We start from the raw sequence: 21843 nt of genomic DNA, 5'->3' as shown, positions 1-21843 counted from the left end.
TAGCTATTAGATTGGAGGAAGTCAACATAACTGTCCTACCTAAGAGAGTTTATGGTTCCTGAGATAAGGTAAACAGGGCATAGAACAATGCTTGGACGACCATGTAGCACTATAGTGTATACAGATGGTGTCATTGTGCATATGTCAGCTATCATCTTCATTTTCTCGTCCAGATTCCCCATGGGCTTCCTTTTCCCCCATTTAAAAACCTGTTTTCAGAACACAAAAATATTAAGAGTACTTTGTACAATTTGGAAAATAAAGGAGGACAAAGGAATCCATACAACCATAACCCCAACCTGACAATATATTCTCCTGGAATAGTGTACTCCTCAAAGTACACTCGCACTGTTCTTAAACATATAGTAATTTTGCTTGTGTAGACTTTGCAAACCACAGCTAACATATATGGCACACAGAGCTCTGCAGCCTTCATTCTTCTTTGAGCATCATTATATTAGAAATATCACCTGCATTAGTGCATTGGCATCACAGCTGCAATCTCTACAACTACTCCTGCATCCATCACACAGAAGCATTGCAGTTCTCTAAATCTTACATGTTTGTGTTGTTAGAAGTTTTGCATCAGAGAGGTAGCAGAAGAGGGGCAACAAGGCTAAACAGACAGAGCCCAAGTGTGTCTTGGACTGAGTCTTCTGGGGTCCTCTTATCTCCCAGACATCCAGAGCAGGAGATAAAAGGTTATGGTGGTGGATGGAGCAGGGAAGGACAGATAACTAATGGGAGACTGTCACACTGTGCATAGGGTCCTCCTGTGAGTACCCTTGTGTCTCATGTATGTTTTGTTTTGCTTTTAGTTTTCTCTGGGCCTCCGATTTGCTGTTCCTCGTCTTGAGAAAACAAACACAAGCATTAACTTCGATCTCCAAGTCAGAAGGTTGGACTTCTAAATGCTTACTTTGTTGACAACACTCATGAATGAAGAGATACACGGTGAAATATATGCCTTGTTGCCAAGTACCTGCATGTTAAAAATTCTCCTAGAATTATAATCTAGATCTCACCACCCCATTCTTCTTTACCGTTCTCAATCATTTCAGCTTTTTTTTTTTCTCTTGCATTTTGAAGAAGATTAAGGCCAGGGTGTAAAATAGTCATATTTTGTCTTGAACATCTTCTCACCCCTGTTGATTCACCTCTACTTTTCCTCCTTCTGGACACAGGACTCTTGTACTATACTGTACAGGACAGTACTAGACTATACTGCATAGAGTTAGGCACTAAACCTAACCTTACTCTGCACTCAGCAGGCAGTTAGCTAATTCCTGGGGAGAAGTAGGGAAAAAACAGATCTTGCAAGTGAAATCTTGCCATCTTCTAAATGTTCAAGAAGAACTCAGGCTCTGAATGGTGTGAGTGGCAGTCCCATGACAGGTCAATATGACCTAACACTGTGTGGGACCAAGCCCTTCTCTAGCAACCCTGAGCTATGCAGACAGCTGCCTACCTGTCCTGTAGATGACCTGTCCATGGATCTGGCCATGACCTTGCCCTTTCATTGTCTATTCTGTTTACTACTTTGTGGCCAGAAATATTTCATGAGCAGGAAGACCTACAGAAAAATGAAGCAGTCAAGCCGGGGCTTCCTAGATTCAAACTTCAGCCCACTGTGATGGAATCAATTTAATGATTCTAGACTCATATTTAAAAAAAAAAAAAAAGGAAATGGGATGGAATGGATGTGATATAATATAATTAGTATAAAACAGAATAATTGTCCTGTACATGAAACATTCCTCATTGAGAAATATAGACCTAACAAGATGCCCTGCCAAATGGACTTTTTTTTTTTTTTGCAGTCAAGCATTTAAAAAGCTTTAAAAAAAACATTGATAAAGATGGCACATGGATACTTTTTGTTTATACTTTGCCTAGCATGTGGAATACTTGCTGTAGTCATGCAAATGGCTGTAAAGTTGGTGTCTATTAGTTGGTTGTCAAATACTACGTAATTAACCTTAATATAAGACAAAGGGATATTAGAGTATGACAAATTTTATAATTACTCCGTGTGGTAGAACACTTTCTTAATAGCCACATCAACTAAAGGTTTGCGAAAAATCTTAGGATAAGAATGTAACGGATTAAATCTAAATGTGTTATCCACTCCCTCTCCCTGCCCCCACTAGCTTTGATCCAGTTTTCTAGGGAGAGGAAGTCTTCAAACTGGCCCAGAGCCTCCTTTCTCACATTAATTAGCTTTGACTGTAATTAGCTTAATTAGCTTCTCACCTTCTTGAATGTAAGTCTTTTTCTGGTAAAATTTAGGACTTTAAAATTTTACCTGCATTAGTGATGAGATGAAAACAGAACTGATTCTCCTGCAATAATTCATTTTATCTAAAGGTTATTAAGCCAATTCTTCACACCCACCAAAACATATATTTCCCCAAAGGTTTGCATGGCCCCAATTCTTTCATATTTAAAATCCTGTGAGTGCATATTACCAAGTTTTAAACCTTAAAGTGAAGGCACTGATATCACCTTAGACAGAAACCTGAGGCTTTTGTTTCTCCCCATCATTGTTGATGTCATTGGTCCTTCATAAAGCCATTTCTCACTTGGGGAAAGATACTGCTCTTATAAAAATGAATTCATCAATGAAGGGTTGAATATGGTAGAATCAGAAATTACTACATGGTTAACATTAACCATAACCACCTTATTTTAACATCCAAAAACATCATATTCCATCTCTGCTCAAGGCAACTGTAACATTCTTTTGACAATTATGAAAATCTGGGATATGCATCAGGGATTAAATTCCCATCATATCTGGGAAATAAAAAAATTTGAGGACACCTTCATAACAAATACCAAAGTATTTGAAGGTGTTGATCTATATGCTTTACTGGCTAATGCCAAAGATATAAGGATTCACAGAGGTAGTATTGCATTCAAGTTAAATAAATTAACAAAAAATAAATTGATCAAATGCTCCACAGTCTGTACTCTGTAATCATGTATTGATTACCATGGTCCACAATGAGCACCCTTTTGTACATATTAAAGTCAGAAGGTAAGTTGGCTTTATACATTAATCCACTTTAAGTATTTCCTGGTACCAAATATTGGCATGAAATGGTCTCTCGAAGCCCTGTCTCTGTACAGGGGACTTGCTCTCCACCCTGAACCACAGGACACAGTTCCACATACACATATGTCTTTGTGAGCGTCCTTGAAGTTGTTTTCTCAGTAATGGTTAAATGGTATGTATAATGTCTTCACTGACATTCCAAAGGCCAGAAAATATAGAAGGAATATCATGAGATAGGAGACAATAGAAAATGGCATTGAACTAATAAAGAGAAAAACAATGTCCCTTTTATGTGAAATGGGTTATAGTCGTTCCTTCTATGGAGCTAGGGGGATGGTATAAATAGCCCAGGGTCCCTGGAGGTGATGGCTTGCTTGTTTGCATGTAACTATGGTATTAGGGAGGGAGGTTTCCTTCCAGGAAAGATGTCAAGGAAGCATCTGAGTTATACATCAAGCCAGATCCTTCCTTCCTTACTGGGAACCTTGTCAGCATTGCCACAATGCAAAGCAAGTGTCCCACCCTGGCATACTGTGAAGGAGCAATACTTATTAAACAATCAAGGACTGAGCTCTGTCAGCCATTGCTCTTGCTGAATCTCAAAGGAGATGGCCAGGGGAGATGGCTCAACAGATAACCATACTTGTTGCCAAGCCTGATAACCACGTTCAATTTCCCAGGCTCCACTTGCTTTTAAAGAAGAGAACCAACTCCCAGGGTTGTTCTCTGACCTCCATTCCCATGCTGTGACACATACACACATATAAATGAATAAATAAATAAATGCAATTAAAAAATCAAAATATTCTCTGACAACCTCAAGTTAAGCTCAAGTTCAAAGACAATTTTCAGTAACTGAATTTTTGTATGCTTTCTTTTAAAAGAAGGGGGGACGCACTTCCCCCCAGATGTGGCAATAGTGAAATTAGTGGTTGGAGACGAGCCTTTAACTTTGAGGTATAAGTCCCTGTAGATTCCTCCACAAGCTTAGCAGGGTTAAGTCTCCTTCAGGGAATGAGCCTGACATCTGCCAGTTCATGTGATTACCAGCTTTTGCAGTTTAAATTGCCTTATCAATAAATACCACCAACCAGGACTTTTCAAAGGCATTTGGAAACAAGCCTGTCTTCACTGGTTGGAAGCAACATTTTATCCACTCCCTTCCCAAGCCCTCACTGGAAAAGCATCAGAACACCAAAGCAAACCCACCCAGTTGCCATCTTCACAGGGAGAGCAAAGCTTGCCCACCGAGTCTAAGTGGCACTCATGAGGACCACAGGGCAGGCTTTCTCTTCTTACAAACCTGGCTCTAGCCACCACCCGAAGTGATAGCCCCATCTCTGACTCCGATGGAAGCATAGAGGAGCATGAGGCATGAGTGGAGGCATCCAAGGACCAGACACTGCTTGAGCCTCTTGGGAGTTCTATTTAATTTTCCTTAGAAGCCCTGACTGCTTACCATGTATTCTTTTTACAAAGTTCAATTTCCTAATTGATAATTAATTAGCTTTGCTTGAGGGAAAAAACAGCAAACTTAAATTTTTCTGCCACATTCAAAGAGGAGTTATGAAACTCATACCCTCTTAAGACTCTTGAAGCATTTCCCAAGCACCCACGTCCTCAGAACTTCGTGCTTATGCAATATACAGCTTTCTTGTGCCTCTCTGTGCTGTAGCTGGGCTTTTAATCCCCCTTGATCCTTGCCATGGGCAGCCCATGAATATGAAATGACTAAAAACACTTATTTTATATATTAACATTAACATATATTAACTTAAGAAATAAACCATAAGGAAGATAAAATTGCTGACAAAACAATGTATGGTGTGGCATGTTATAGAGCCAAACCCAAAAGCTTTCTCAGTTATGTGCTGCTCTGGATCGTTTATGCCAGGTCTCTACTTTATTAGCATGGAAAATCTGGAATTGACTGAGCTGTCATTTCCTATCTGAATGGCACTGAGCATGATGTGTAGGGAAGTGAAAGAATTTGTCTGAGGGAGAGCAGGGACACAAACGCAGTTCAGTGCCCCTTCAGTTTATTCTAACTAAAAAGTATTAGCTTTTTTCCATCTCCATTGTGCTTCCAAATGAGGCATCGCCCCAGGGACAGCTGATTGGTTTCTATGGATCCCCAAAGCTCTTAGCATCTCCCTGGATGAATGGTTATGATTTTGTAGAATAAATACCATCATTTTTCCAAGTGATAAAATTGGAAATGTGGTTTGCTCTTGTGATGTACAGGATGTTTCTCACGATGGTGAGAAAGTATACTGAAATTGTGTTGTCGCTGTGTTTTAGCTCCAACAAGGACAATCCAGACAGCAATTTTGTGAGTCTGCAAATCAACATCACTGCTGTTGCTCAAGTTGAAATAAGAGGGTAAGTAGTAAACCATTAAGTTTAGCTTTTGTATGTAAAGACTTAAAATGAAGCACCAGACAAAACTACACACAAGATTTATGTCCAGTCAAGTACTGGCTTTCACCCTTCCAACTCAGCATTAGACCGTCGCAAAATAAACCCTGCATCATAAGTAAATCTAAGGATAGCAACACAAGAGGTCACTTAATTACCCAGACCAAGACTTTAGTAACCAAACTAGAAATACCCCTAATGAGAAACTAAGTGATAGATGTATGATTTTCTGAAAGAAAATCCTCACTCTTACTATAATTACTTTAACATGGCAGCCATTTAACCTTGCCTCATCTCATTGTGAGATTAATAAAGTGCTAGCTTAGATGTGAGGGTCAATGGCTTTGTGTTCTGTATCCTGTTCTTTCCATCCATCCCATTCTTTGAAAGGGGGGACAATAAGGGAAGAGAGGAGGAGCAAGGTCAGGGAAGTCTTTGAATGACTCCCAGCTAGGAAACCAGGCTTAGCAGAGAAGGAAATTGGACTGTAGAAGTTCCTTTCTTATACAAAGGCAGGTTTTATTGATTTTGTTACTGGAATTCTGCTTTCTTTGGATCAATAACATACTAAAAGCCTCAACTGGTATTTTAAACCCAATTATCCTCCAGCTCCAGGATCCTGCCTGTCTTGCTTTCCAATAGGTCTTAACTGGTGCTCACCAGGATGACAACTGTGGATCTTTGCATGTAAAGTCATTTCACCTTGCTGATCCCCTCAATGTACAAGTCTGGGGCTTATGGCCACACAGCTTGTAAACACTGAAAGTTAAAATATAACTACAGTCAACTTGTCTCAGAGCTCACCCCCCAAAACGGTGATGGTACACCTCCTATGAGAGTCTTTTGAAACTTGTTCTATAACTTTAATACATTCTACTGTGGGGTTTCTTTGGTTCACATAAATGCTTGTGAGACTTGCCCATCTTAAGCACCTATGCTTGTAATTCATCAGCTTATTGATACAAGAGTGTTATGTTGTAAAATTCTTCCATAATCCATCCATTCTATGAATGTTTGGAACTTCCTTCTCCACGTGCCCAATTTTTAGAACTTTCTGTGCACATCTTCTGGTAGTGGGGAATAGTTATAGCAAGAAGTATGTTAAGAAGTGGGATTTCAAGGTCAGATAGAGTGTGCTAGTCACTTTGCTGACTAACACCAAATTATTTTGACCAAATCCCACTTCCAGAAGAACTGGGTGAAAGTTTCCAGTCCCCATATAATCAACTAGCTCTCAGGGTGGGTGAGAAGTAGTGTGTGGCAGAAGACCTAGCTTGTAGTTCCCTCATTCCTAAGGTACTTTTTACACTTTTCTAATTTTGTTCTTCCTATCAAGGCAAACTCATGTTCAGTTTTGAACTAAATATAAAACAAAAATAATTGACTTTTTTTCTTACTAACAGAGATTTTTTAAACAATTATCTTGCAGGAAGTACTGTGGAGCTCTAACTAGAATTGGTGAGACTCAGTTCTCTCCTAGTATTTGGGATCAAACTCAGGACATTAGGCACTTTCAACCACTAGCTGCCCCATAGGAATTCACTTGTGACCATGAATGTAGACATGAGGCTGTCAGTCAGTCATCGTGTACAGATCTTTTCATAGCTTACTGGGTTCCCAGTTTGTTTTTAAAGTCAAATTTGAGATATAAATTACATGTTGTAAAATCCACACATTGGAGAGCCTGATTTGTAAAGTTAGAATATCAGGAGACCATGGAAAATAATGATTCCTTTGGGATCCTTTGTAGCCAGCCCTTCCCCCACTACCATGCCCTAGCATCTTGATCTATTTTTTTTTTGTTACTGTTTCCAAAATGTCACAGAGTGAACTCATTCAGAACAAATATGGCTTCTGATTAGCATAGAGAATTTGAAAAACAGCCATGTTCTTGCATATATATCAGTACTCTCTTTCATGTTATTGCTGAGACTATTCCATTGTATGGCCACCCAATGAATGATTCATTCCCCATTTGGTGACCATATAGATTGTCTCCATTTTGAACCAATTAAAAATAAAGCTGCTATGAGTATTCACATACAAGTCTTTGTTGGGACATTTGTTTTCACAAATGGAGCTACTGAGTTGTATGGTAACTGCATGTTTTAAGAGCTTGCCCAATTGCCTTACAGAAGGGCTGAAGGACTGAGCCATGTCCTTTGTGCATTCCCATGAGCAATGCAAGAGAGTCCCATGTTTCCCATCGCTGCCAGCATGTGAGCTATATACTCATACACATACATACACACACACACACACACACACACACACACACACACACACACACTAGTATGGATGTGGTCTTTAGAGTTCATTTGCTTAATGACTAGTTACACTGCAGATGTCTTCCAGTGTTGTTGTTAGCCACTAGTCTCTCCTCTTTTCATGAAGTATCTACTTTAATATTTAATCATTCATTATGGAATTGTTTGTCTTGTTACTGAGTTGTAAAATCCCCTCACATGTCCTGGGTAGGAAATACTTGTCATACATCTGGCCTTGAAATAATTTCTCCCCGTGTGAGGTATGTGGCTTTACGTTTTCTTAGCAATGTTGTTTAAAGAATGAAAATCTATTAACAGATTTTGTTATGGTTTGTGCGCTCTGTGTCCTCTCTGGGTCATAGTTGTCTCTCTGAAGTCACAGCAAGCAAGTTCCTTTCTCCAATGTGAAGCTTTATGTTTAGGTTTTCAATTTCTTTTCAGTCAATCTTTGTGGCTGGTGTGAGGTAAGGCCTGAGGTGCATTTCGCTCATGAATATCCGTTTCTTCTTGGCCTTTTTGTTGAAAAGCCACCATTTCACCCCCTTCATTATGGTGGCACTCCTTAAACAAATCATTTGTTCCAATGTAAGCCTCTAGTCCCAGATGTTTTGCTCTGCCGTATAGCAAGCATGATGAGTTTTGAAAGGGAGGAACATATTTTCATGTTTTGGCAAACATGTAAGTGACAGTAACATTTTGTTGATTTCCTAAAATTTTTTATTACATATTTATGTCTCTCTTACTTTCCACACTGGATATCCATAAATTTAACCAACTACAAAGTTAAGGATCCCTGAAAGAACCGTGTCCTAGCTTTTTGTTGTTGCTGTTTTGTTTTGTTTTTAATTCAACTTGTCACAACTTCATCACCTGGGGAGAGGAGCCTCTACAGAAGAATTGCCACAATCACACTGGCATGTGGCCATGCCTGTGGCTGGTTGATTGATTGATGTGGGAGGGCCCAGCCTCCCCAGACCTCCTAGATGTCAACACCATCCCTAGACAGGTGGCCTGGGCTGTATAAGAAATACAGCTGAGCGGAACCCTGTGAGCTGGCCACTGACAGCACTCCATCATGGTTTTCTGCTTCAGTTTCTTCTTGAGTTCCTGCCCTGACTTCCCTCAGTGATAGACTAGTACCTGAAACTGTAGGCTTGAATCGATCCTTTCCTTCCCATAGTTGTTTTTTGTCAGAATGTTTTATCACAGCAACAGGAAGCAAATTAGAACAAGCACCATTGTTTCCACCACCAGCTGCTTACAGATCCCATCCAAAGCTCTCAAGCTCACAGCAATAGATTACCACTGGGGACAAATCAGATTAAGGTCATCAAAGGAAGAAGGATATAAGGAAGGAGCTAGACAAGTGCCAAACACTACTAGCTTCTCTTTTTCCTTGTTTGGAGAGTATGAACTCTTACTTCCCAGTACTGATGTGTAGCAACACGCAGGGTGTACCACCTGCCATGCTCCTCAGGGGCAGAGGTTCATTAGTCCTTTGTAAAGAGGCGTTATTGATTAATTGCCTGCTCACCCAAGTCATCTCCATCTCCAAGCTGACTGAGATGATATGACCAAAACTCCCATATAAATTGCACTGTTGATCTTTCTGGTTTGGACAACCTCATAGTAATTATTCTTGTTGGAATATCTAGTGTGTCCCAAAGCCTCAGACATATTTCTAGCAGCCATTTGATATCTTAGAAATTACCTTACAGAAAATGCGTACAAAGGCCAGACCTCTTTTTGGACTTGTTGAATGCCCTTCTTTTGTTTTTCTTCTCCTATAGCAAAGGCTAGGCTCCCTAGTTCACAACTGGATAGATGTGGCACAAGGAGACAGCCTTGCTCTATTCTCACTCATATAGCCATTCAGTGTTCAGGTTTAGTCTGACATTAACTTTACAGTTTTCACAGATGACCTTTACCAAGTTCTAACTGTTTCCTTTTACATTTTTTTGTTTTGCTTTGCTTTATTTGAGAACTGCTAGAATGAATACACACTCAGTTCTGTCAAGTGCTTTTCCTGTGCCCATGAAGATGACTAAATGGGTCTGTCTCCCTCTCCATGGGTCCATGAAAACTGTGAACAAGTTAATTTTTGTTTTGGAAGTTTAAACAAAGCTTGCTTTCTAGAGAAGAGACTCTGGGCTTGAACTTGCTAGAACTGTGCTGGTGACTTTTACGTTTATGCTCATGAGAAGTATTGATCTACAGTTTTCTTACAATATCATTTCCTTTTTTCAGTGTCAAAGAATACTAGATTCATTGGATATATTGGAAGCATTCCTATATCCAAGTGTTCCTAACTATGGAGCATCTCTCCAGCCTCAGCACCAGCATGTGCATTTTTCATGCCTGTGGAGTTTAACCAGACTCTTCTGCATCTACAACTCCACCCTTCAGAAGGCAGAGTGTGCCTTCTGGAATGTATGCCTGAGTGCCATCCTCTGTCCCAGCCCCTTGTCTTCTACCTCTCTCCTGTTGAATGCATATTCTCCAGTTTGGGTTTCTTGTTCTTGGCTGTCACTAGGACTCCTCTGCTCCACCAGGGCAGGAAGCCCTGATTTCAGGGGGCCTAAGTAGCTCTCCTGCCCCTCTCTTAACTCAGATTTCTTGCTACTATGCCTCTTAAGGCCAGGCCCATCTTCCTCCATCACTGCCTTGTTCTGGGGAACACTGAGGAGGGTGGCTGCTCCACCATCATCTGCCCACACTTCTCTTTTTGCTTCTCTTCCTTTTTGTCTTTTTTGTGCTTTCTGTCTTGTTTTTCCCTAATGGAACTTCTCTCTTCTTGTTCTCTCTGTCTCTGACTCTGTGTCTCTGTCTCTCTCTGTCTCTCTCTGTCTCTCTCTGTCTCTCTCTGTCTCTGTCTCTCTCTCTCTCTGTCTCTCTCTCTCTCTCTCTCTCTCTCTCTCTCTCTCTCTCTCTCTCTCTCTGTCTCTCTCTCACACACACACACACTCACTCACTCACTCACTCACTCACTCACTCTCTGACTCTGTCTCTGACTGACTCTTTCTCTCCTACTTCTATCTAGAAATTCTATCTTTGGAGTTTTTTCTTTTTTCTTGTAAAAATATTAGCACTATATATTTTTCTTTAAGAATGACTTTATCAGGATCCATCCCTGGTGCATGAGCAGGCTTTTTGGAACCCACTACCTATGGTGGGACACCTCGAACAGCCTTGAGGAGGGGGGAGGGGCTTGGGCCTACCGCTACTGAATGTACCAGATTCTGCTGACTCCCTATGGGAGGCCATACCTTCTTGTAGGAGGCAGGGGGTTGGGGTGGGGGAGGCCAAAGGGGCAGGAGGAGGGAAGAGGGGGACCTGTGATCGGTATGTAAAATGAATAAAATATTTTCTTAATGAAAAGAAGATTTTTTTAAAAAAAATGACTTTATTGTGGGCCATGGAGATGGTTCAGGCAGTAAAGTGTCTGCAGTGATAACCTAAGATCCAGCACCCACTCTAAGAAGCCAAGTATGCGTGGCATGCATCACTGCAATCTGAACACTGCCAAGGGATAGAGAGGAGGCTCACTGGAGGTTGCTGGCCAGTTAGTCTTGTCCAATCAGTGAACTGCAGTTTCAGAGACCCACATCAAAAACCATGCTGGAGAACAATAGACAAAGACACCTACTGTTACCACTGGGATCCACATACATATATACACACAGGAACACATACACAAGCCTACGCCACTCCTTCACACACATGCACAAACACACATACATACTCATACCCACATGCACACACACAACACACACACACACACACACACACACACACACACACACACACATACATACTCATGCACACACACAGAGATACACACACACAGAGATGCACATCAAGCTTGAAAAAAAGAATGACTTTAGCAACATCCTAAACTGTTGCTATGCTGGGTTTCCTCAGAACCCAGTTCTAAATATTTTTTTACTTGCTTTGTGATTCTCTGATTCATCTGACTCAAGTACCGTATACTTGAAGTACGATATGTGGAGTTAGGAGCTAGTGCTGTTTTATTTTTGTTGAGTTTTAGTTTTATTCCCTTGTCTATTTCTCAAAGAAAATAGCCACTGGTTTCAGAGCTCAGAGAAGAAAATATACATTAATTTTTACTGTCTTCTGTGTTTTCAGAATTGCCACTAGTGTTCACAAACCCTTGTCTCATCCCCTATGCTCATCTCAGAGTTCTGTCATTGGTTTGTTTGTTTTGCTTTTTAATTTGGGTTGGGTTGGTTGTGTTTGTTTTGGTTTTGCACAGTGCTAGGATGAACCTAGAGCCTTGGGCATGCTGAGTAATGCTCTACCATACAGGTACCCCCTTAAGCCTCTTTCTACTTTTTCTTTTGAGGCAGGATTCACTAAGTTTCCAAGGTGGGATTTGAACACACTCACTCACTCTGTAACCTTTGAACTTACAGTCTTCCTGCCTCACTCACTTGAGTAGCTAGAATTACAGGCCTGTGAGTATCTGGGATTACAGATCTGTTCCACCAAATACCTTGCAGTTTAGTTTAGTTTTGCTAACCAAAAATTATAGAAACAAAGCCAGGCACAGTAGAGCATGCTTTAATCACAGCACTTGGAAGACAGAGGCAGGTGGATCTGAGTTTGAGGCCAGCCTGGTCTACAGAGCAAGTTCCAGGACAGCCAGGGCTACACAGAGAAACCCTGTCTCATAAAACCATTAATAATAATAATAATAATAATAATAATAATAATAATAATAATGCCACCATATATATGAGCTATTTTGTAATTCTAAATTTAAATTGTTTTGTAAATAAATTTAAATTGGGGATTTTTCATATTCAAATATGTAAGTGATTCCAAGGCAGTTGAAGGGCTGCAATTGCCTTCAATCTCACACATTCATCTTATGGAATTAATGTTTTCGCATGTATTTCTGCCATCAGTTACATTGAAAAGGGAAATTTCTATTCTGTTGGCAGCAATCCAGACAACTAATTAAAACTGGACTTCTTGTGGGGATGCAGTTGTTTTAATTGCTACATTAATGCCCAACAATTGACCACAATTTATTCTCTGACAGTGTAAAAGTCCTTTTTGGCTGTATCACATAGCAAAACTGTCTTGTGATTATGCTTTTAACACATTGGTTTCGATGTTTAATTCTTCAAGGAACAAATAGTTGCTATGTTGAACATCTTCCATGTTCAGCCTTTAGGAAAATCCAATTTTTGGTCAATGATGTTTATTCTAAGCTGCTTTATCATGCACTATGTTAAGCCCAATTTTATTTGTTGTTGTTTTTATAGTTTAAAAATAATGTCAAGTGGAGTTTTTTGAGTGGGTAAACGTACTTAGAACTATTCCGTCTAACTCAATATTACATGGCATCAACATTGTCTTTGAGCCAATTGGCATGCAATTCACTAGGACAAAGGATTGGTTTAATGCAGATCTCCATTAAGTAAGCTTAGCCTTCAGTGGCAACACTATATATATTGGGTTCATGAAGAATTACCAAAATACACAGCCTTTTAAAAATAATCCAGTGGGATAAGCTGTATCAAGAGAGGAAGCAGGGCCCACAAGATGGTGTAGCAAGTAATACATTTGCTGCTGAGCCTAAGGACCCAATTGTTATCTCCAGAATCAAAACCAAAATAGAAGAAGAAAGTACTGATTCATACAAGATATCTTCTGACCTCCAGGGGTACACCATGGCAAACACACACACACAAATAAGTAAATAATAAAAGAAAGGAAAATTTAAAAAGAGAAAAACCATGACTAACCAGGGCCTATACAGGATATTGTTCATAGCAGGTAGGGTCCACATTGTTCAAGACAACAAATGATGTTCTTTGCTATTTGGAATTAAATAGAAATTGAAGATAAGTCCTATTATTTTTTTTTTTTTGAGACAGAATTTCTCTATATAGCTTTGTGCCTTTCCTGGAACTCACTCTGTAGCCCAGGCTGGCCTCGAACTCACAGAGATCCACCTGCCTCTGCCTCCCAAGTGCTGGGATTAAAGGCATGAACCACCACCGCCCAGCAAGTCCTATTATTTTTTAAAAAGCGTTCAATTCATATAATCAATCCTTAGTTTTTTAAGTTCCTGACAGCAAACAAACTTCAACTTATCAAAACTATTGTTCTTTATCCCAGAAAAAAACTTTTATTCCCAGAAAATGAAAACTTTACACAGAAACTTCTGTATAAATGTTTATAGAAATCTATTTGTGATAGTCCCAAACTGTAAACAACCAAGTGGTTTCCAGTCAATGGTAAACAAACCACACCATAGAATATTAGTCAACAATAAAGAGAAATGAGCCCTTAATAGATGGAACAGTCTAGAAGAGAAGAAATGTTTGAGTTGCTAGAGACTGCAGTAATTACTGAATATTCCTAAAGCAGCATTTGAGACCCATGTAAGGATTTGTTCTGTTGAAATTAATTTTACCTAAAAACTTGAAGGATTCTTTCAAAGATATTTTTCCCAATAAAATTCTAGAAAGCGGTGTCTTTAGCATTCCACTTGGGGGGCTGGGAAGTAGCCCAAGGTAAATTGCTTGCTGTGCAAGAAAGGACCCGATTTTGGATCCTCTGAATCTGTGGAAAAGGCTGCGTGTGGCTGTGCAAACCCCTGTAACTCCAACACAGAACTGCAGAGATGGGTGGATTCCAGGGTCTTGCTGCTAGGCCACCCCGGCATAGCCAAAACAGCGAACGCAAAGTTCAGTGAGCTGTCCTGTCTCAAATATAAGGTGGAGAAGTAATTGAGGAGGACATCTCAGCATCAAGCTCTGGCCTCCACTTCCTCCAAGAGAGGGAAGTACATATGAACATATGTGCACACATGAACACACACACACACCACACACACATCAAGTTTGTCTGTGTGTACACTGGAAATGTCAAGTGAATTTCATGCTTGGATTATGGAAACACCTAGCTCTGCTCCCCTTGTCCCATGAGCTGTCTGTAAGACAACTCTAGGCTTTGATCATTCTTGATCCTACCTGGCCCTGAGTCTGGCTCTGCTCCCTGAAGGAATAGGAGGCAAAGGAATCTACAAAGAAGGAATATATACAGAGTGGCCACTGTTCTAGGCAGACATCTTTAACCAGAAACTGTATTCCTTCCCAACCAGATATTGAATACATCTCACAGGAGCCAAGATATATTTACACACACACACACACACACACACACACACACACACACACACACCATTTCTTACTCTTGGTTAAGGCAGAGATTATATAACCTCTATGCCTAGAGACATATACACATACTTATAAAGAATAAATAGCAGGCTTTGTAAATGTACATGTGTGTATTCAACTGTTCATGTCCATTCAAGAATGCTGTCTCCTCTGCTCCCTAGTGTCTAAGATATACAAGACTGTAAAACAGTGACTCTACTATAGAGCAGTAAATAAGAATGTGCAATGCTTGAGTCTTCACTATTACTCAGTAATTTCCCTAAGCCTTCCTATCAATAACTTACCATGTGTCAGACATAACCTCAGATAACTGGAAAGCAGTTTGCTTCCTTGGTAACCAGTGTGTACATATCAATATGCAAGGAAGACATCCTTAGTAGGCCCTCATCAGTAATCAACCTATTCCATATTCCAGAGTGTCTCACCCTCCGCAGATTGTCCTTCCCATCCACAACTGGGAACCACAAGAGGAGCCCCACAAAGAGGAGGAAGTCGGTCCTTTGGTGGAGCATATTTATGAGGTAGCTATTTCTTTTTTAATTATTATTTAATGAATTATGTGTTTGGGTTTGCATGTGTGTGTGTGTGTGTGTGTGTGTGTGTGTGTGTGTGTGTGTACAGCATGTGTGCCTGGTGCCTGTGGAAGCTAGAAGGTGGCATCTGATCCTCTGGAACTGGAGTTACAGATGGTTGTGAACTTATAGTGATATTTTATTTGTATTGAAATGTGATTTTATTTGTACATTAATAAAGTTGCCTTGGGGTCAGAGCAAGCCATAGCAGAAGCTGGGTGGTGGTGGTGCACACCTTTAATCCCAGCACTTGGGAGGCAGAGCTAGGCGGATCTCTGTGTGTTCAAGGATACAGCCAGCATGGCCACACATGCCTTTAATCTCAATACCAACCATAGAAGACCTGGAGGTCTGTACAGACAGGCAGTGATGAGGAGGTCATGTGGCTGGGTTTACAACCAATGAGAAAGCAGAACAGAAAGTCTATAAAAAGAAAAAACATGCAGAAGTAGCACTCTTGTGGAGAGGAAAGACAGAGCAGCAGTGAAGGGTAAGGTTTTCACCTCTCAGCTATTGCTCTGACCTCTTGGCTTTTAACTCTGCAATTAGCTCTGTGTTTCTTACTTAACAAGACGGTTACATCTACTTGAACTGCCTTGTGGGTGCCAAGAATGGAACTTAGGTCCACTGGAAGAGTAGCCAATGCTCTTAACTGCTGAGCCATCTCTTCAGCCCAAGATAGTTATTTCTTATATTAAATTTTTTGAGGTTTTATTCATGTACTCTTTATTAATAAGAACTTAATAGAACCTCGGGTCCCAGTCCACGGTCCAAACTTTATAACTTGTGCTATTACAGTAATAATGGCTGAGGGAATCAGACCAATTGTACCCTCATAAAAGGAGTTTGGTAACATTGCTTCTGTTTCTATTGTGTGGAACAATTTGAAGAGTACTGGTATTAGTTCTTCTTTGAAAATCTGGTAGAATTCTTTGTTGAAACCATCTGGTTCTGGGCTTTTCTTTTTTGCCTTTTGGTTAGTCTGGATAAGGGGTTGTCTGTCTTGTTGATTTTTCTCAAAGAACTAACCCTGCTGAATAACTGTAGATAGACACTCAGTCCTCAGTGGTGAGATCTGTCACCTAGCATGAAACATTTTATCTTATTAAGTCACCTTTTAAAAATATTTCATTTATTCTCTACTTAATATTTGAACAGCCTATGCATCAAAAAAAACCTAGCTCCTTTGATTATATTTCTTCTCACATTTTCAGATACCCTTAAACTTACCTATATATAAACTAAATGTTATTAACTATAAAGTACTATTAGACTATTCAATTAATTATTATTGTCATTATTGTGACAAAAGATAGATATAACTTATGAGGCAATAACATGATAGAATCATTTTACTTTTTTATTTGTGTAACTGAAACTGAAAATGAATCATTTATTCTGAGATCTGAATACCCCATGGATTAGTCAACTATCTTCCGAGGCAACAGCATCCCACAGAAAGAACCCAATGTTCTTTTCCCACACAAGGTCTTCAACTGTTAATAGTGGGATCACTTATTGACATGCTGCCTAAAACATTTAAATTTAATGGAAAAAATAAACAAATAACAGAGGCTTATTTAGTTTTTTCTTTAAAGTTAATGCTATCAGCCATCTAGTAATTCATTTTTAGGGGACCCAGGATGGAATTTCAGAAAAATAAAGCTCCAATCGGCTTTCAGATTGAGATCCCTTTTTCCTTCATTCTCTATCCCTTCATGCCACTGAACCAATTGTTCTGAATATGACTTTCTGTTTCTTAATTGAAAATAGATTTGAATACAGTATATTCTGATTATGGTTTCCTCTCCTCCCAGATCCTCCCCACTTCCCCACACATTCAAATCCATACCCTTTCTTTCTCTCTCTCCTTAGGATACAAACATGCATTTAAATAATAATAAAATTAGATAAAATAAAAACAAATGGAACAAATAAGAGCCAAAGAAAAAGCTCAAAAAACACACATAGGCACAGAGACATCATTTACACATGCAGAAAGTCCATAAAAACATGAAACTGGAAACCATAACATACACACATCTATGCAAAGGACCTGTAATGGTGGGGGGCTGGGGAAGCCCTGACAAAACATTGTGAGACAAAGAACCTCAAAACACCATTGAGTTCATTATGTTGCCCTTCTACTGCTGGGCGTGGGCCCCGGCCTTAAGAGGGGTGTGTATACCCAATGAGACTCCATTGGAGAAAACTCATTTTTCATTTGTAAGTGATTGTCAGTTGGCTGTAGCTTCAGGGTTTGGGATGGGAGCTTATGCCTACTTCCTCTCTCAGTGCTGGGATCCCACCTGGCAAAGACCCATGTAGGGACTGTGCATGCTGCCACAATTTCTGTGAGTTCCTGAGTGTGTCGATCCTGCTGTGTTTGGAAGCTCTTGTTTCCTTGGTGTCCTCCACCACCTCTGGCTCTGATGATCTTTTTACCTCCTCTTCTGCAGGGTCCCCTGATCTTGAGGGGGAGGGGGACACTGATAAGGGGAAATATCCCATTTAGGATTGAGTGTTCCAAGGTCTCTCACTCTCTGCATGTTATCCAGGTGTGGGTCTCTGTATTTGTTCCCATCTGCTGCAGGAAGAAGCTTCTCTGATGATGGCTGAATAAGACACTGATCTATGGGTGCAGCATAATGTCTTTAGGACTCATTTTATTTCTAATTATGACAAGAATGTATTAGATATTTTTCCATTGCTGCTATAAAATATACTAACAACAGTGACTTAAGGGAAGAGGGTGTGTTTTAGCTTATAGTTCCAGAGGAATACAGTCCGTCATGGCAGGAAAGAGGTAGTAGCAGGCAAGGAGGACACAGTGGACAGGAACAGGAAGTCAGCTAGTCACATTGCATCTGCACTCAGGAGTCAGAGAGAAATACATGCTTATGGGAGTCCTCAGCCCACCGCCTTCATTTATATAGCCCAGGGGAATAGTCTCACCTACAATTAAAAAGGAGCCTTCCCACATCAACACAAGATCAAGACAATCCCCCATAGGCCCATATCGCAGGTGATTCTAGCTTCTGTCAAGCTGACATTCAATACTAACCATTACAAAGGGCTTGAAGGGCTTCTCCCCAGTTAACAATGAAGGTGTTCCCAAATGTGAGCTCTTCATCCATGGAGAAGTGATAATTCCTGGCTAGTACTGGCATACAAATTGCCTTCAACTGTATGTTCAGAAGCCCTGGCCTGAACTTAAGCTCTTCTGATAACAAAAGGACAGCCTGTCCCAATGTAACTCAGGTCAAGAACTTCGCAGGGAAAATAGCAAGGTGTTGAATCATTTATTAAACTGTGTGAGCCAATTTCCTCTTAAAACTTCAACTTCAGGGTTGGGGATTTAGCCCAGTGGTAGAGCGCTTGCCTAGCAAGCTCAAGGCCCTGGGTTCGGTCCTCAGCTCTGAAGAAAAGAAAAAGAAAAAGAAACAAAACAGAAGGGTAAAACTTCAAAGTTTGGAAAAATGTTCAGATTCAATCATGTATGTGCAACCCTGCTTCTAGGATTAACATAAACATCATAAAAGTTTAAAGTAATCACCAGGATGCCCCCCCCCAAAAAAATCACCAAATATTTCTTACACACTAATCTCTTGTCTCATACTATGCTATGTTGGTAGATGACATACTCCTTTAGTGATGTGAATTAAGCAGGCCACCAAAATAGGCAAAAACAAAACCACATTGCTTTATAGATTCTGGTGGTAATTATCAGAACTGAGCGGGGACAAAGATCTCTACTAATTTTGAAGAGAATGTGTAAACTCATAATTCCTTCCAATGTGCTCAGTGTTTGGAGGAATGTGGTCTGCATCCTCTGAGTAGAATTTGTGTGTTTAAAATGTTCATCTTCATGAGATGTGCCCTTCCTTTCTCTGGGATTGCCTAATGACAACACCCCAGGATCTCAGCTTTGAAACAGCCACTGGCAGAGAATTGTAGGGCTCACAGACCAGCTTTGGTGCTTGATGGATGGCTATTTTCCCAGAGGGTGAAAGAAAGTGCATCACATATGGTTGCAATTGACAGATCAGTAGTCAGGCAGGAGGCGGCAAATTCCAAATGTAAAGAAAGGATGACTACACTGTGGAAGCCTATAATTAAAATTGCATTTCTAACGCTACCGTTACATTTACAGATATTCACTGTAAGCATGGCAGTGATTGCACACAGTAAGTACAGATGGAGCCGCTTGAATCTGAAAACAGTGGAATGTACAGTGAAGTCCAATTGTTTTGATGCCTGCTTCAAGCAGAAAATACCACACCTCAGGAGACAGATCACAGTCAAAAAACACAAGCATGTTAAAAACATTTATAATAGGCTAGGCAGTTGGCTCAGTGGGTAAAGCCCTTGCCGTGTGTGTGTGTGTGTGTGTGTGTGTGTGTGTGTGTGTGTGTGTCAACCTGCTTGTCATCCAAGTGTGTAGGAAGCCCAGACAGGAAATAGCTGGGCTACAACAGCCGAATAGCTACACCAGCCCCATAGCAGTGAGCTCTGAGTTCAAGTAAGAGATGCCATCTCAATACATAAGGTGGAGAGCAATCCAGGAGGACAGTGATGTCAGCCTCTAGCTCCAGAAGGCACCCACACATGCACAAATACACTTCAAATAAGTAAGTAAAAATATCTAAAAGATTGCCATCAAGCTATTTATAATAAGGTATGTTGGAAACATCAGTGAATCTTGTGTTTACAGTAGGGTTCCATCCCTAAGATTTTACATGGTATACATACAGTATTCTGAGGTTTAAAATACTTCTGCTCCCAAGCATTTCTGATATGAATTGCTCCATTTACATGGTCTTTGGGAAACCCGTGCTCAAAGCTTGGCAGAGTCTTCCCTGAATATCTCTACACTGTGATTTCAGAATTTCCCCTGCCTGAGTGCATTCTATGTTCTATTTCCTATTGCCATAGTCAAAGCCAATATCATGTACTTTTCAAAACAGATACATAACAGACAGAGTTGGACTATGTTTTTTAATGTGTCACCTCCTTGCAGCTACATAATATCGGACCCAGCACCATCAGTGACACCATTCTCGAAGTGGGCTGGCCATTCTCTGCACGAGATGAATTTCTCCTCTACATTTTTCATCTTCAAACTCTGGGACCTCTACGATGTCAAACAAATCCTGAGATCAACCCACAGGATATAAAGGTAAATGTGGTCTAGCCAGTGGCTCACTTTAAGTTGCTTCTGTGATCACTGAGCAGACTTTTTCTCTTGATTTTAAAAGGTGTAACCTAGTGTAAAGTCTCTACCCAAGGAAGTGTTGACTGTTCATAGCAACCTGTCAACTACTGAGCCTTTTTTGATGATCACCTTCTATAGACTGTTTGATCAATAGCACAACCAAGCTAAGATCATAATTAGGTATATCACATTTAGGAGAGTTAGTATAAAATGTCAGTTTTGAAAGTCTTCTTGGTATATTGCCCAAAGACATGTGGATCATTGCCAAAATGGGTGCTTGTAGCTGTTGTCAATAGCAAGTGGTAAAATGTGAGAATTTGCCAAAGGCTGTCTCAATGCCTTGAGAACCCCTAGATTAGAATGTTCAGGGCTTCTGGGGGTGGTGAAAGCTTGTAGAGAAGCCCAAAGCAGTGCAGTGCAGACTTTAAATGCTTCTGGGGGTCTAGGAAAAAGTAATAGCCAGTGCAGGACCTGGGGAGTCTATGGCACTACAGGGTCAGGGAGGGACCTTGGGCCTATTAGAATGCAGAGTCTGGGTGGAGTCTGATGAGTCTATTAGAAGCAGGTTCAAAAAGGGTTCTTGGAGGACAGTTAGAAGGCAGTCTAAGTAAAGCCTGGGGGGTCTAGAGAAAGTATGATAGGGCCTGACCTAATGGTCTGTAACGAGGCTGGATCAGAGCAGAGCCTGGGGACTTATTAAAATGTAGATTCTGGAAGGAGCCTGGGAGTCTATTGAGAGCAGGTTCTGGGCTGGGCCCAAGCTTCTCCCTCTCTACCTGTTTCCACCTTCTGTGAAACAGAAGCAGCTGCTTTGATGACAAGTTGTTCATTAACAAAGAGCCCAAATGTCCCAAGGCAGATCCCATCCAGATAAAGGTCCAAATTTGGCTTAGGTTCCTTCTGGGAAGTAAAGAAATGAAGTAACATCAGCCCTTGAAAATGTCACATTTGCATGAAAACAAAAACAAAACATTGTGTATCGGATGTTGTCCTCAGAAGACAGCCTCTCTCAAGAACATTCTCCTACTAGCTACAAGGGTCCAGTGTCTCTGGTGCAAGGACAGACTTCCTGAACCACAGACTGAGCCATCCAGGACCC

At 40.5% G+C, this 21843-nt stretch overlaps 1 protein-coding gene across 2 annotated transcripts in view; it reads left to right on the top strand.

Moving 5' to 3' along the window:
- Positions 1–21843, top strand: part of Itga8 (integrin subunit alpha 8) — a 181397-nt gene that overhangs the window by 119930 nt on the left and 39624 nt on the right. For both annotated transcript variants that reach the window (XM_036188716.1, XM_036188715.1), the window contains exons 22-25: positions 819–898; positions 5360–5440; positions 15373–15478; positions 20550–20708. In XM_036188716.1, coding sequence (XP_036044609.1) covers positions 819–898; positions 5360–5440; positions 15373–15478; positions 20550–20708 — 426 coding nt within the window. The remainder of the gene's footprint in view (positions 1–818; positions 899–5359; positions 5441–15372; positions 15479–20549; positions 20709–21843) is intronic.

The sequence above is a fragment of the Onychomys torridus genome, chromosome 5, assembly GCF_903995425.1.
Source record: "Onychomys torridus chromosome 5, mOncTor1.1, whole genome shotgun sequence".
NCBI lineage: Eukaryota > Metazoa > Chordata > Mammalia > Rodentia > Cricetidae > Onychomys > Onychomys torridus.
This window is presented reverse-complemented; position numbering and strand designations above follow the sequence as displayed.